The sequence below is a fragment of the Pinus tabuliformis genome, chromosome 7 (assembly GCF_031772625.1).
Source record: "Pinus tabuliformis cultivar Carrire ecotype Pingquan chromosome 7, CPIR1, whole genome shotgun sequence".
NCBI classification, from domain to species: Eukaryota; Viridiplantae; Streptophyta; class Pinopsida; order Pinales; family Pinaceae; genus Pinus; species Pinus tabuliformis.
This window is the reverse complement of record NC_142293.1, coordinates 2032815118-2032829435: the sequence shown is the minus strand read 5'-3', so window position 1 is coordinate 2032829435 and position 14318 is coordinate 2032815118. Positions and strand designations below refer to the sequence as shown.

The window sequence follows — 14318 nt, the reverse complement described above, 5'->3', positions numbered from 1 at the left end:
TCACACCAGGGAGTTATCATAAAAAGAAGTTCCCCTTTTTTTCTTTGGGAAAGAGGCAAAAACTTGAGAAAACAGGAAAAATCGAGCCCATTGGAGGTCAAAGGGATAGTGAACAGGAGCCATCGGATCTGGCCAATCAACGCTCCAGATCCAATCTATGAATCACAATCGGCGGTGGCTATCGGAGGATGTCAGAGCATAATACATGACAATTGTGATCGCGAAATCACAATCGGTGATCATAGTGGTGCGCATACTAAATGGCCCGAGGGTATGTGTGATTTTCGATTGCGACAAGTCGCATCGCAATATCGCATTGGATTTATTCAAAGGAGCAGGGCCGATACAATATGCAATGCATGATTGCGATATCGCAATATCGCAATATCGCATTGGGGTCATGCGACGGAGCGGGCCATATGTATATGCGCTGGTGCGATATGATACACGGATTTGATGGGGTGATAAATGACATTTGATATATTTGAAATTCGTCATAAGCCATTTTTGCGGTGTTTTCACAATTTTAATGTATTTTTAAAATACAAAGGGAAACCTTGGAACAGGGCCAAAGCGACTTGTGATAGCAGTTATGGGCGGACTTGATAAGGTTATAAAGTGCAATTATGAAGATTTGAAGTCCGGAATAGTGTTCTCTGCAAATTTTTCCCGTGTTTAGTGCATTTACCTGTGTAAGCCGAGAATGCCAAAATTTGGGGATTTCAAGCGCCAATTGCCCCTTCCGTTATAGAATAGGTGGCATCCATCCCTGAGGGCATTTAGCAATGATTGCTAATGCTCAGGGAAGGGATTTGAGTGGACTGTGGCTGGAAGACAGAAAGCCGAGAAGCGGAAATGAACCAACAATGCCAATTTGGCTTAAAAAGCCACAGAACAACAGAAATAGGGAGGACTGTTGGTTGCTGTAGTTGATTGTTGGTTGCTGAAAGTAAAGCTGAAGCAGGAAGCTAAGGCAAAAGAAGCAGTGCAAAAGAAAAAGGTTAGCCAAGGGAGTCACTTGGAAGCTAATTGAAAAGCCAAGAGGGCTGTAAAGTGATAGAGGGCAGAAAGAAGCCAGAGCCAGAGCCAGAACCGAAGAGCCAGAGTCAGAGCCAAAGAGGCAGAACCAAGAGCCAAGAGCCAGAGCTTCAAGAGCCAAGGAATAATATGGTGTCTAAACCCGCTGTTTCTGTGTAAAACAACAGGAGTTAAGCCTAGAGCTTGTAAAAAAGACTTATACCATAATCCCAGAGAGCCTAGTTGAGTTGACTAGAGCTCACGGAGATGTAGCCCAAGAGTTGTGGGTGAACTCCTAATTAATTTGTTGTCTTATGTGTTTGTCTTTATTGCTGCTTTATTTTCTGTTACATGTATTTATACATCAATTTCAGCACATTAATTTACAACACATGAATAGTTAAAAACAAATACCAGCATACACCATTGTTTTCAAGCATTTTTAATTCCGCATTGGTTAATCAATAAGACTTGGGAAAATTTAAAGCTTTGGAAGTGGGAGAGGTTCTTGTAAGTTGGACAAGAAGCCTAAGTGCCCCATTTTCAAATCAAACTCACACTCCTATTCCATAAAATTTTCATATTAATTTAATTTACTATTTATACTATTTACTATTTTATTTTTTATTGTGATTTTATATATATATATATATATATATATATATATATATATATATATATATATATATATATATATATTTTTATTTCAATTATTATCCTGAAAAATGTGGCCCTAATCGGCATGGATTTTGCAGTGTGCTTTAAACAGTTATGGCGGAGATCTCCAATAGTGAAAGTTGTGTCATTTTTTTAACAAGGTGGCTCACTATTCTACTCCTTGGTCTAGTAGGTGAAGAGGTTTGAGTTTTTTCAAAAATCCATATCAGAAGTGAAGGCAGGGGTAACAGCCTACACTGCTTGGTTGTGTCAACATGATAAATAGAATGGAGTTGGTTTAGATGTGGCTCTTTACATTGGTGTATATGTTTCATAAAATATTAAAGGTAGTTTGATCTTAGAATATTGAGCCATTATTACTTTTCCTAGGTTGTTGTTCATACGTCCTTATAATCCTAGCAATTTTCTATTCCTGTTTTTCATTATGTTATTCTTCAGTAGTCTCGATTTTCCAGGCTAGCAAGAGTTCAGTTAGTAAAGTATGTTTTCCAAAAATCATCTCTACGTAGGAAACCTTATTTTCTTATTCCTAGTTGTGTATTTATTTATTATTGTTACTAGTTAAGTTGTTAAATAAATTGATGCTACCTTTAATGTATGTAAGTATGCAATTTCAGCATAGCATTTATTGTTATTGCAACATCATCCATTGCAAATAGGAAACCTAAAGGCACCAACATTGTCAACCATAGGCTCTATACTTCTTAGTAAGAAAACAACATTCTTACTATTCCAAGATGTACATAAACACAATTACATTTATTCATTCCACTCCATTAAATTGTTCATCAAATTATATGGTTTTCATTTTGAATTTTACATATGGAGATGGGTTACAACATTTCCCACTTTGATTTTTCAAATCCTTTTTGTCTCATTTTGCATTTTCCCTTTGTGGATATCCTATTTATTTTTTATTATAGATTCATTTGGATATTAGAGCTTCATGTGCAAATGGTACAATTCTTGTTGCTATTGTATACTAAGTTTCCATTTTGTTATTTGTATTTTTAGAATTTTACCCGCATTTTAATGTTTCTACGTGATGTGATGGGATTGGATTGTTGTATATCATGTTTATTCTTTCTTTAATTTTCATTTATGGATTTTTAATGATTGTCATATGATCACTCAATATTTCTTTTGATCAACTCATTAAAGATCACGCCACCTCGTGAGGTAGCAATTTCGCGTACAACATTGTGCCTCTATCTTCACATAAAATTTGAAACATTTTAATCCTCTTTTATTGTCTCTTGTGTTTTGATTTCATGTGCCATCTGGCCTCCATATTTAGGTAAAATTTGAAACATTTTAATCCTACAAGTTGAAAGCCAAGATGCCCCTTTCCCCTTGAGACAATGTAACCGCACAATTGACTCCCACCCTCAACCCCTCTCCATCATATTTAAACCCGAGAAGGGAAATCTAGAAATAGGAGTTAGTTTGCATGAACTAGCATTGCTTGCATGACATGTAGATAAAAGGCCATCTTGATCATATTACCAAAAAATAATCCAATCTTCTAGGAATCCACAATAAGTCTCTTGTCAGCCCTACTGCCCAACCTAGTTAATTTGGTCCTGAGTATGACTCTTCGTTGGTGAGTTAAGCTTCCTAGAAACAACTAAGACTTGCGAGTAAACCTAGTATCAAATACAAATTCAAAAAATGTTAAGGAAAATGAAAAAAAAGAAAAAAGAAAAAAGAAAAAAAGAAAAAACTTTTGAACAATCTTCATTGCCAAGCGTTTTCTAAGTCCGAGATAAATTCATATAATTTAGCGTCATCGAGTCAAGAAAAAAATTTCAACATTGGCTGATGTGATGATAGCCTTGTGTACCTAAGGGATGATAATTGCATCCCTTTCAATAAGATAAACATGAGTTTCTTAAAATAATGCACAATATTTTGCACTTCCTTTTTCACAATTTTTGAACATTTGTTGAATTAGAAAATCATGGTTTGCTCAACAGGGTTTCCAAAGAGTATTATGTTCCTTCTCTTGGTGGGCTAATGTTATTTATTGGTGTTCAATTGTCTGTTAAGGAATTTTCCCTTCCATTTCAAAGGTGTGATTTCTTCTCCTTGATGCACATACTTGGTAACATTGTTGAGTAAGATTGGCAAAGATCAGTCCTTGGTTTGAAAAGTGCACAGACTTATTTCTTTTTGGGATGAAATCCATAAACAATATTTGTTTTTGAAATAGGGTGAGAAGAATAAGAATTATCAGGCACAGTTGTGATTTAACAATATTCATGTTTGGTATAAATGACAAAACATTTGAATTTCTTTTTTCTTAAAAAGTAGTTAAAATTGAGATACACAATTGTACTACCAAATTAGTTATGCCCAATCTCCTTTGTTGCATTCTAATTGTTTAAGTTTGGTCAGGTATTTACTATGCAATATTTAGTTATGAAAATATGAAATGTGTTATTAACTTGTTTCACCTATGCTCTTAAGATACTTATGCAGGGGAACCCTTATGAACCCATTTCTTCTTGTTATTTGAATTGCTCTATGAAATCTCCCTTGGTAATAAGATCATTTTTTTTAACGAGAATTTTCTTTGGAACAAGTTTTTTCACATCTCCTTGAAAGATTGCTCAATAAAATACACTTTAGAGAATTTCCTTTTTCTTTTCTAACTGTTTCAACTCCTAATGATGTTCTTGATAAAATTTCTTCTTTTGCAAGTGAAATACATCTTTGAGTGTATAAATCAAATACCTACTAATTATTGCTGATTGTAGAAATATTATGTTTGATAGCCAAGCTCTCTTTTGTAACAATCTTAGTTGTGTGATAAAATTTATTTTTGTGATCTTGGAAGGAGCACATTACTATGAGAATTAGCCTTATAAACTCTTTGCTTGGGAGAATTTTGTTGTTTTTTAGAAGGGTTCTTCTTTTGCAAAACAAGCTTAATAGTTATGTTCTTGGGATCATATCGACCAATGCACCAACAAATGATTTCCTTGAAATCAAATTCCTTAGGAACACATGCAACATCAGGTAGCCTAGTATTGCAAATTCTATTATTTTGTTTCTCCTCTAGACTAAAACTCAAATACCATTGATAGGTGACTAACCCTAACTTCAGGTTCTTAGTTATGAGTTTTGTTTCTACTCTTATATGTTACAAATTTACTCATTATCTGAAAACCATTAACTCTCTAAATGTGATATTGAGTCTTATTATCTACATGGAGGACCAATGTATTTTGTTTTTTTATTTTATACTATCATACTAAAATTATGCATGATAGTGTGGTCGAGTTTGCCAATGGAAAGGCCAATTAAATTTCTAATTACTAATGATTCCTTTGCTCATAAACCAGTTGTAAGACTATGCCACAATATTGTAGAAATTAGTCTAGTTTCCTTTGGGTAGACTAGTTCTATAGCCTTTTTTGTTTAGATGTAAATGCATACTTTATGTTCTCAATACAAGAGAGTAGAATTAGCTCTTTATCTCCCTCTCTAATGATGGTCTAGGTAGTACTAACAACAATGTGTGTGTGTGTGTGTGTGTTTTTTTAATACCACCCAAACTATGACTCTATAATTGGATAACATTGAGCTCTAGTTGGCATAAGATTTATAGGTCCTTAGCCTACCTTAATATACACCCTATTTAGAATCCCCAAACCCCTTTCCTTTTTCACCTTCCATCTTCAATGCCACCCAAAAGCCGCTAGGCTCTCTCCAGTCATAAATTAGTGCCAAAATAGAGTTCTTAGGTTAATAGTCTCAACCGTAACTCCTCCCCCTAGATCTATGCTCTTACTCTTTCCATTTGGATAAATGACCAACCACCCTTTCAACAAAGTTGTAAATTGTTCCCTCCCCCTCTGTAGAAAGCACTTCTTCCCCAATATCCAAGCTTTAATGTCTCTTCTCCTATCCATCTCCCTTACTAATGGCATTGAACATGAGCATCTACAAACTATGATACTCATGGTTTTGGAGCGTCTTCCCCTAACTCAATAATCAATCAAGAGTTAAGTGGATCAGATAAGAAATTATGACTTGAAGCCCCTTTCAAATATGTGTCCACCCCATCTACACATGTCACCTTACTACCATATCCCTTCACATGTCCTTCCATTTGACCCATTTATTTCTTCTCCTTGCCACCCCATTTCTAACATTGTTCCATTACCTTAGTGCATGGTGCAAGGAAAATTTTAGGGGCTAAATTTCACCTATGGACTAATAAAGAAATAAATAAATCACTAATTTCCATTCTTTCTAAAATCATTCACTTAGCTTTTTATAGGATAAAAGTATTTTACTTTTAAAATCACCAATTTTTCCTATAACTATATAAAAAGTACTTAGGAATTTGAACATATTTACAAAAATAATACTGAACAATTTATGATTGGCATTATAAGAAACTAATATTCACCCAAATTTTCACTTTGAAGTAAAATATGAATTCTTAAAGTTCAGCCTAGCATCCTCCCTGCAACAAGAAATGTCCACCATTAACACTCTATCCCAAAAGAAAGAAAAAACCCATGACATTTGTTTTCTTTCATTTTGGTATCTCACACCACCTCCTTCCTGATTGTTTTTTAGCTCTGAAATTGGAAACAATTAACATCTCCAGGTTGAAAGCTTCAAAATACATCCAATCCATTCAAGCCAAACACCAAAGTTTAATGTTAGTCATAGTGATAATTTTTATTACCATGAAATAAAAAATTGTATTAAATTGTGTGGTTTTTCTAATATCAATGTTATTTTCACGATGTCATGCTTAACCATATATATATATATATATAAACATTTTTTTTGTAAGCTTGACACGACTACATCTTCATCATGTCCAACTTCTCACCAAGATCGGGGATAAGATTTGAACCCAAAACTTCTAGTAAGACTTCATTCCCACGAATATTACCAATTAAACTACCTCATAAACATATATATATATAGATATATATAAACCTTACTCTAACACTACATATATATTATATCATTTATATTAAATAAAAAATATTTAAAAAAAATACATAATATTGATATACTTGAAAATTCTTTTAAAATTTTGTTAACACTATGCAATTATAATACTCGTATTTTGTGAATAGCGTTTGTATTTGATGTCATCGTCAACTTGTTGCTATCAATAATATCTCATGTGTAACTTTCCATTATCTCCCACTCTGAACATACTTGTGGATGGAACTCTTTCTCTTTCGAGAGTTGTAGGTCTCACTTGCCACTAGGGAAACACTTGTGAATGGAACTCTTCTCTTTTGAGAATTGTAAATCTCACTGGTCCATGTGCCCATAAAAAAAAATGGGTAAGACTTTCCAGAAGAGAATTGTAAGTCTCACGAGTCCATGTAACCATAGAAAAAGTGGGTAAGGCTTTCGAGTTTGCCATGCATACAAGGCTTGACAAACAAATGAGGGTGGAAATTTAGTTGAAGAGAGCTCAATAGACATCTCATGGAGTTCATTTACCCAATCATATTAAATTTTCATTTAATATAAATAATCGATATCATAATTTAAAAAGTATAATGCAGCGTAGATCACATGTTTGATATGCATGGTTGACTTAAAAAGGCATCAAACCCTTTTCTTTAGCCGTCAGTGCTAAATCACGTCCACAAAATCGGCTACCTAAAGAGTGCCTTTTATCGCTGGCCTCATCTTTTCACAAAATTATCTTTAGATTTCTAGAATGTGATAGGGAGCTAGTTCAACCTCTCACAATGCATATTCTCGATAAAAATCGATGTTTTATTAATTAAATGATTTTTCAGGTGAGATATGTGGAGAGTGTCTAAGTACTTATACACACATTACATGTTTAGTCGGGAGAACAGTGTAGTACATAAACTTTCTTACAATCAGGGTGGTTTCAACCACTCCGAGATCTAAAATTAGAATCTCAATCTTATCATTATCATAACAATAATCTAAGTTTAGCTTTCTCCATTAATTCCAACAATTTTGAACCTGAATAAACTACTTGCTAAATACACTGTATATGTTAAATGACTTGCCAAAATATATACATTAAATAAGCTGGTGGATATATGTCCACCCTTGATTGAATAAAATCCAATCTTAAACATATATAGGCCCACTAATTTAATGCCCATTAACCCACTATTTATTTTCAGCGTAATCAGAGCTAGAGAACTCTGCCATCATGATTTTCAATTCTGATCTCCTCATACGATTTTGAAAATCTGACCCCGATATTTGACAGACCAATGTGGGTGATTGACCTATCGTCTCTGAGGGAACTCTTCAGTAATTGTGTTGATTCAACGGAAATACTCATGCTAGCAGAACTCTTCAACATTTTACTGCATCAGAGTTTATGATTTTCAGAGTGCTGGAAGGTAGAGAGTTCGAAGCGCAAGAAACGTAACTGCCCATACTGAACTCTACTTCTTTGTCTGTCTGTGACGATCGGGAGGTAAAGGAAGTGTTAGTCTATGGAGAGATGAGAGCGCAGAGGCCTTTATAAACGACGGATGGCATTCTTAATGCGTGAATGTAATCACTGGTACTCTGGCTTCAGCGCAAGTATCGCGTTAAAGCATCATCAAAGAAGAAACGGAGAGACTTCCTCGATTTGCCCATGATGGTGATGGAATCCCAAATATCAGTTGTGTTCGAAGTATCAATAAAGCTGCTCCGTGATACTCGGGATATTTGCAAGTGAAGGATGGCCTCCGTCGCTGTGTGACCTGCATCACTCTGTGATTTCCCTGACACCCGATGGCTCATTTTTCGGCGAACGCTGTTTCCATCTCCATAGAAACATAAATGCCCGTCTTTACACGTCTCCTTACGTCAACATGCGATGGAACGCTGTTTCCATCTCCATAGAAACATAAATGCCCGTCTTTACACGTCTCCTTACGTCAACATGCGATGGATGTATGGTCTAGAACATATGATGACCTAAAGAGGAAGAATATCTGAGCTGTAAAAGACAGATATTTATGTTTCTATGGAAGTGGAAATAGCGCTCGCTTCATTTTTTTATTATAGATAATTTCCTTGTGCTACGTGTTTGATAACCATACAATCTTGTGTACGAGAGATATAAAAAGTTTTACATCTGACTTTCGTTGAGAGGTGCCACAACGCGTACAACATCTGACTTTCATTGAAGGATGCCACCCACCATCATAACAAAAGTATTACGCGCACAACGAAACGACAAAGAAATTTGGTTAAATTATAGAAAGATGTAACACTAGTGATTGCTCTAAATGCTCCAAATAGGCGTTAAATTGAAAAAGTTGTAAATCAATATTCCATTATCTTTAATAGAATCTTTATCAAACTTTGCCAAATAGGATTGAAATATAATGATTATTACCTATTGTATGTTCTTCAATGAATTTTTTTAGTGACTCGCTACTATAGAAAATCAATTCAATTTTTTTTTGAATTGTGCTTACAAATGTAATTTGGCTTCATTTGAGTTTCCCAATTAAAAGAAAAGGGTTACTCTTTAATTAATGTTTCATGACATGACCTTGATCATAAAATTTACAAAGACATAAAGTAATAGGTTGTCAGCGAACTCTTAAGCCCATGGAAGTCATCCTACATGGGATCATAAAACTCGAAATTTACATAAACAACATTTTGCAACATGATAATAGTGATCAGATAATTCCATATAGATAATAATTATAATGAACAACGGCCCTGCAAACTGTAAATCCAAATTTTCATACTAATCAATGTTTCATGAACTACAATTTTTCACAAATACAATAGACAAATTATTGTCAAAGTTCTCAAATAAACACCACCATAAGACATTTTATGCAAGAAACCTGGCCACATTTTGCTTTTGATTTTGAGATAGTGAGTCTCAAGGGACAAATGGACGTACATGGTCAGTGATACAATCATGGATCAATTCAAGATGGAAGGGTAGGGACACAATTCAGAGCTTCCCTTCTTCCAAATCACCAATTGTTTTTGTGTCCCTAATTATAAACAAAGATGGAAGACATATGGCTAAAGGGTATGGGTTTGATACAAATACAAATCTAGTGCTAAGCAGAGTCCCACCTTGGGTAGGAGGTGCATCATGCATGACAAGGATGGCCCAGTAAATAGATGACCTAATGAATAGTCAATTCTCAACAAACTGACACACTAAGTTAGAGACTTACATTATGTCTCCTGCGACAATCTTCCTAATCAGAGTGATTACAACAAGTTGGAAGTAATTCTCACTAACGCATTAACATAATGGACAATGCCTAAAATATTAACCTCCATAGATTAATTTTTTCTATATTTACGTATTCTTCCCTTTTGTGATTGATGTAGGAGCACCCGAATGAAGAGGCGACAACTAGGAGTTGGTTCTTGTTTGTTGTTTGTTTTCCGTTCTATTTTAACAAATAGAGAGGAAAACATTTCAATTTCTATTTTATTTAGTTTCATTTTGTATTATTGTAAGTGAAGGTTGAATCAGCCATTGTTAGTTTTGAATTAGACAAGATAGGATTAGATGGGAATTAGTTTGAGAAAACTATCTCAAAACTAAGAAAACGGTTCCTCGAATTGCAAGAGGAACTACCTCTGATGTATTAAAAAGAAAACAAGAAGGAAGGTTAGGGGGGGAAAGGATTGAGGATAGGATTGAGGAGAGCGAGAACCAAGAATTGTGTGTGGATTTCATCGGGAACAGAGGTCTTTAATGTTGTCAGCAGGCTCAAGGCTGAGACTCTGTAATACTATTTAATTGGTGAATAATTTATGTTGTCTGTGTGAATTTCTTTATCAGACCCGCGGAAATCATATTGTGCATGCTTTCACATATGTTTGTTTGTATTTCGATAGAGAATCTATGATTCCCTGTTTCCATAAGAATCAACAAATGCGTTCCCATATTTTATCATTGAAAACCCAAAGACAAAGATAAATTTAGTGTTGTTTAATTCTGCCAACGAAAATCCCATTTACACAGAGAAATCGCGCAAAAACACTTAGCAGATCTGTATAACGGATTTGAAATATTATGCACGGGAGTGTTGAGTCTTATCGGGTCCGACACATATTATCGCATCGCTACAAGGGAGTGGTCTACTTTAAGATCTAGACTTGAACTTTTGCGATTTGTGATTGCCGACACATCACATCGGCATTCTGGAGCGGGAGTAGTAAAGCGTTAAGTGGGCATATTGCAATCGCCGATAGCGATTAGCGATATCGCATCGGACCTATGCCAAAGGGGAAGCATCGATAGTGTAGACTATTGGGACTACTGACCGTCGATATTGTGACTCAATTTGGGCCGCTCGATCGGCCAGATCCGGATCTTCGACATAATATATGGAATTGCTTTAAAAAGGGGAAAAAGCATTGTTTTGGAAACTTTCAAGGGTATTTCAGTCCCGAAAGGGAAAAAGCATTGTTTTAAGCCTTTTCACAGACCTTTGGGTTCTGAAAGGAAAAGGCATAGTATTCAATAAAAAGGGGTGTTCAACGGGGTGATTGTTGGGTCATATTGATCCATTTGTGGGTTTAAAGAAAACCATTGTTTCTGCTGCGTCATTTTGGTATCAGAGAAAGGGATTTTTCTTTCTCTCAATAAAGATGGAGATAGGAAGAAGGGGTCGAGCAAGAGCCGTCAGAAGAGCAGCAGATGAAGGATTAAGAGAAGAAATTAGAAACCTAACCGCACGTTTGGCAGCGTTGGAAGCAGAGAGGCGTAGAGAGCTGGAAGGTGGAGATGATAGTGAAGAGGAAAATGTGGTTATGACAGATGGGTCAGACGATGAAGGGCCAAAAATTAAGCTATTAAAGTCATTTTTGTTGGCTAGTAGCAAGCCAAAGCCAGAGCTCTCTAATTATGATGGTAGTTTGTCCACAAAGGCACTGTTGGACTGGATAAATGAATTAAATAAATATTTTGAGTATGAAGAAATCAGTGAAGATAAGAGGGTCAGGTTTGCTGTCACCAAATTGAAGGGACATGCAACATTATGGTGGGATAGTGTACAGGCAAAAAGGAGGAGACTACACAAGGCCTTGATTAGAAAGTGGGACAGGATGGTTGCGAAAATGAAGAGCAAGTTTCTGCCTAAAGACTATCAGATTTCCCTTTATAGATAGGTACAGAACGTGAAACAGAGAATGATGACTGTGAAGGAATACACAGAAGAATTTTATAAAATTAACCTGAGAGCTGGTTATGTTGAAGATACTCCTGAGAAGACAACGAAGTTTGCAAATGGCCTGTGGATGGAGATCTTAGACGAAATTAGCATTCTTTCCCCTAGAACCTTAGATGAAGCTTATTATAGTGCTTTGAAGGCAAAAGAAAATATTTCCAGGAAACAAAATGCCAGGAGAGGATGAGGTTCTGGTAGAGGTCAAGGACAGACCTTTGGTAGAGGTAAGACTGCGAGCAACAATGAAGAGGGTAGTAGTTCGAAGACTTCAGGACAAAGTGAAAGGGAAGGTAACACCAGAGGAGGAAGGCCATACCAGTGAGGAAGAGGTAATGGCAGAGGTAGTGGCAATGTCTATTAGTGTTACAAGTGGGGACACAGGTCCTTTGAATGTCTTGAAAATGAGAAAACCAGGCAGAGAGGAGCATATATTGCTCAGCCCAATGAAGTGGAGGCACCACCATAAGAGGTGGAGAATATGCCAGAAACTGGGGAAGCCTTGGTGTTGAACAAGGTGTTATTAAAAATAGCCAAGGTAGTAGCTTATCAGACACAGAGGAAAGCATTGTTCTGGACTATATGTAAGTCACACGAAAAATTTGTAAATTGATTATTGACAGTGGGAGTACCGATAATTTGGTAGCTATGAAGATGGTGGAGAAACTAGGTTTGAAGAAAGTAAAACACCTAACTCCATACAGGGTGTCGTGGTTGCAAAAGGGACACCAATTGTTGGTTGATGAACAATGCGAGGTATAGTTTCACATAGGCAAGCACAAGGATAAAGTGACTTGCGACATAATGCCGATGGATGTGTGCCATATTCTGCTGGGCAGACCATGGCAGTACGATAGAAAGGTAGTCCATGATGGAGTGGCAAATTGTTACAGATTTGTCAAAGATGGGATAAAGCATATCTTGGTACCTATGAAGGAAGCCAAGGAAGGAGAGGAGACAACAGAAACAAGTGGAGCGAAAGCATTACTGATAGGAGGAAAGGAGTTTCTGCGACAGATTGAAGAGAGTGAGATGGGTTATGCAGTTGTAAGGAGACCAAGAGAAGTATTAATACACACCAACCTTACTGATTTAACAGAAGAGATACAGAGCATGCTACAAGAATTTAGTGATATTGTGGTAGATGATCTGCCAGACAAATTGCCACCAAAGAGGAGCATCAGTCACCATATTGATTTTATTTCGGGAGCCAATTTGCCAAACAAGGCTGCCTACCGGATGAGTCTAAAGGATAATGAAGAAATCCAGAAGTAGGTGCAAGAGTTGTTGGATAAAGGACTGATTCGGGAGAGTTTAAGCCCTTGTGCAGTACCGACCATTTTAGCTCCCAAGAAAGGAGGTGAATGGAGAATGTGCACGGATTCCCATGCCATTAATAAGATTACTATTAGGTACAGATTCCCATTACCACGAATGGATGATATGATGGATTGTCTGAGTGGAGCAACATACTTTTCAAAGATAGACCTGAAAAGCGGCTACCACCAAATCAGAATTCGGGAAGGTGACGAGTGGAAGACAACTTTCAAGACAAATGAAGGCTTGTACGAATCGCTGGTTATGCCATTTGGATTGAGCAATGCTCCTAGTACATTCGTGCGGTTGATGAACGAGATGCTCAAGGAATTCATTGGGAAATTTGTGATTGTGTATCTAGATGATATACTTATATTCAGCAAGACAAAGGAGGAACATTTCCGACACATGAGGTATGTATTAGAAAGATTGCAGCAGAATAAATTGCTGATAAATTTGAAGAAATGTTCTTTTTCCAAGAAAGAGTTAATTTATTTAGGAGTGTGATTGCTGAGAATGAATTAAAAATGGATTCGAAAAAGGTTGCAGCTGTAGTTAGCTGGCCATCCCCCAAATTTTTTTTTGAGGTACGGATTTTTCATGGATTGGCGAGTTTTTGTCGGAAATTTATTAAAAATTTCAGTGGGATTTGTGCACTTATGCTAGACACCATTAAGAAAACAAATCAGCCTTTCCATTGGACAAAAATGGCAGAGAAGAGCTTTTAGTTGCTCAAAAATAAAATTACTGAAAGACCAATTTTGAGATTGCCAGACTTTAACAAACTTTTCCAAGTTCGTTGTGATACCAATGGGACAGCCATTGGTGCAGTACTCAGCCAAGAGGACAAGCCGGTAGCCTATTTCAGTGAGAAACTAAATGAAAGTTGGCAAAAATACACGTCCTATGACAAGGAATTTTATGTGGTGGTTCAAGCGCTAAAGCATTGGAGACATTATATGTTGGCCAATGAATTTGTCTTATTTTCAGCCAATTCTGCGTTGCAATATATTATGCAGCAGCATAAGCTGAACCATAAACATGCGAAGTGGGTGGAGTACTTGTAGAGTTTTACATTTGTGTTGAAACATATCAGTGGTCAAGCCAACAAAGTGG

At 36.3% G+C, this 14318-nt stretch overlaps 1 protein-coding gene across 1 annotated transcript; it reads left to right on the top strand.

Annotated features, from left to right (window-relative positions):
• The first annotated feature begins 12689 nt into the window (after positions 1-12689).
• Positions 12690-13160, top strand: LOC149256654 (uncharacterized). The gene has a single exon (XM_089455428.1). The coding sequence runs from the start codon at positions 12690-12692 to the stop codon at positions 13158-13160; it is 471 nt and encodes a 156-aa protein (XP_089311554.1).
• The last annotated feature ends 1158 nt before the right edge of the window (positions 13161-14318 follow it).